Here is a 2,417-nt window from a genome sequence, read left to right as displayed (position 1 = left end):
GGAGCCGCGGCTCCGTCGGCCGCGGGCGCCGTGTGGTCGCCGCCGTCCGTGTCGGGCTGCGAGTTCGGCAGGGTGTCCAGCGGCAGGTAGCTGAAGTGCGGCGCCGCGTGGGTCGGCGGGAGCGGCGGCGGAATCATGGGCGCCATGCGGGCGACGTCGAGCTCGACGTCGGGCGCGGCCACGTAGTGGTGGCTCGACACGATTCGGACGTGACGTCCGACCTGGACGCGGATGGCGCCGAAGCCGTAGTTTCGTGCCGCGCCGAGGTACCGGCCGAGGGCTCCGGAAGTGCGGAAGCGCTCGGACCGGTGCATGTCGAAGAACGCGACGTGCGCGTAGAAGGGGTAGAACGTCGACAGGTCGACGTCCTCCTGGAAGGCCGCGTAGTGGGCGTTGATGTCGCCGTGAAAGTGCAGATTCAAACAATCGACGGCGTGGCACGCGGCGTCCTCCCAGAGGTTGTCCGGGACGGAGCCCGCGTGCATCATTGCCCGTGTGAGGCCGTAGACGGCCCGGTTTGTGCGCTCCGCGGCCTCGCAGTGGCGCTCCGAGGGTCTGGGCCGGCTCGCGACGCCGAGCTGCGCGTAGAGCGCGCTGGCCTTGTTGCTCACGAACTCGCCGCCGTCGTCGTGCTCGACGATGCGCACGCGGATGCCCTTCGCGGCGTACGCGTTGTAGATCATGCGGAGGCCGGAGAAGCCGCCGGGCTCGCCGACGGCCTCGCTCTTGAGGCGGAGGCCGACGCCGACGCGGTGGGGCGGGTTCGTGTTGAGCGTGGCCGTGAGAAAGTACTGGGACCGCGTGCGCGACGGGATGTCGCTGTGGGCTCCGAAGAGGTCGAGGCGCAGCGTCGGCGGCCGCTGCTTCGCGGGCTGGCCGCCCGGAGGTGCCGGGGGCGGATGAGGCGGCGGCGGTGGCCGCCGAACCGCCGGCGGGTTCTGGGTCCGCGACTTGCGCGCGGACCCGCTCTTGACCATGCGAGAGATCTTGCAGACGGCGCAGTCGACGGTACCGTCGACTTTGACGCGCAGCCCCTTGACCGTGTCGCGGAAGCGGTCCTGGGCCGGGTGCCCAATCGCAGCGTGGACGACGTTCGCGTCCCGGCCGAGGCCGCGCGCCATCAGCGGCGGCGCGTTTGGCCCGGCCGTGGGGTGCCGCAGCGGCGGGGACGCGGGGGCCGCCAGGAGCGGCGCGGCGACCGACGCCGCGTGGGACCGTTCGTGGAGGACCTTGTGTAGCATCGTCGCGCGCTCCATGATGCGGGCCGCGGCCTGCATCTTGTAGACGTCCGTGACGCCGTCGCCGACGACGTACTGGACGTCGTGCTCGGCGATGCCCGTGATGTCGATGCCCATGGCGCGGGCCGCCTCGTCGGGGAGCACGCGGGACGCGCGTCCCGGGTGGGACGGCCGCTCGAGGAGCATGGTGCCTCCGTACGGCGGCTGGCCGTCCTTGCGCGGCGACAGGAGCTTGGTCGTGTCGAAGACGTCGTAGGCGTAGTGGACGTGCTCGGAGACGCGCTCGCGGGGCACGCCGCGGCGTTGCGTCGGGTGGCGCCGGTCGTAGGCGATGACGTGCAGTGTCACGTCGGCGGTGAGCACGACCCAGCGCCGGCCGTCGCCGCGGAGTCTGACGACGGACCCCTCGCGCACGGCCGACTCCGGGTCGTAGTGGAGGCGAGCGACGACCAGCGGGCTGTCCTCGCGCCCGCTGTAGGCGCGGCGCGGCGTGGAGAGGCGCTCGAAGCGTCCTTCCCAGAACGCGTCGTCGGGGACCTCGTCTGCGGCCCGCAGGCACGAGACGAGCGTCCGTCGCTCCGCGATCTTGGGCGCGATGAGCGGCGCGGGGGGCGGCAGCAGCGGTGAGACGTCGTCGCGCTCGAAGTACGCGAGCATGCGGTCGCGGTAGACCGGGCCGTGCAGCGAGCTCTTGCTGAGCTCCGCCTCCTCGACGCCGGTGGGGAGCCGCAGGATGTACCGCGACTCGCCATTCCGCCTGGGGGCGGAGAGGAGCGACACGAGGTAGGCCAGGCCGAGCATGACGACGAACGGCCACACGTTCTCGACGAGCAGCAGGTGCGGGCCGATGCAGCGCACGACGTGCGCGAAGCGTTCGAGCGTGCGGCGTTTGGGCCCTCCGAGGCCGCGCCGGGCGCCGGCCTTGCTGTAGTCCTGGCATTCGACGCCGGCGGCGATGGCGCTGACGCTCCGCGGGTTCCAGACGTGGCCCACGATGGAGTCGTCGTGGATGTCGCCGTAGTTGTGGACGTCGGGAAGGTTGTTCGCGAGGGCGCCCGCCTTGCGCGGGTCGTTCTCGCAGGTGGCGACGATGGAGACGCCGCCGTCCCGCAGCGCGCGCGACATGGACCCGGACCCGGCGAAGATCTCCATGGCCTCGACGCGCGGCTGTGGTTCGGG

The 2,417-nt window shown here is 72.1% G+C and overlaps 1 protein-coding gene across 1 annotated transcript; it reads right to left on the bottom strand.

Annotated features, from left to right (window-relative positions):
• Positions 1-221: 221 nt before the first annotated feature.
• Positions 222-2,390, bottom strand: AURANDRAFT_67860 (hypothetical protein; the record flags this gene model as incomplete). Its single annotated transcript, XM_009043404.1, has 1 exon — positions 222-2,390. A coding segment is annotated over one exon (2,169 nt), but the record flags the coding sequence as incomplete, so codon positions are not given.
• Positions 2,391-2,417: the final 27 nt, after the last annotated feature.

Source organism: Aureococcus anophagefferens, assembly GCF_000186865.1.
Source record: "Aureococcus anophagefferens unplaced genomic scaffold AURANscaffold_53, whole genome shotgun sequence".
Classification (NCBI taxonomy): domain Eukaryota; class Pelagophyceae; order Pelagomonadales; family Pelagomonadaceae; genus Aureococcus; species Aureococcus anophagefferens.
The sequence above is the reverse complement of the archived record's forward strand: the minus strand, read 5'-3'. Positions and strand labels throughout refer to the sequence as shown.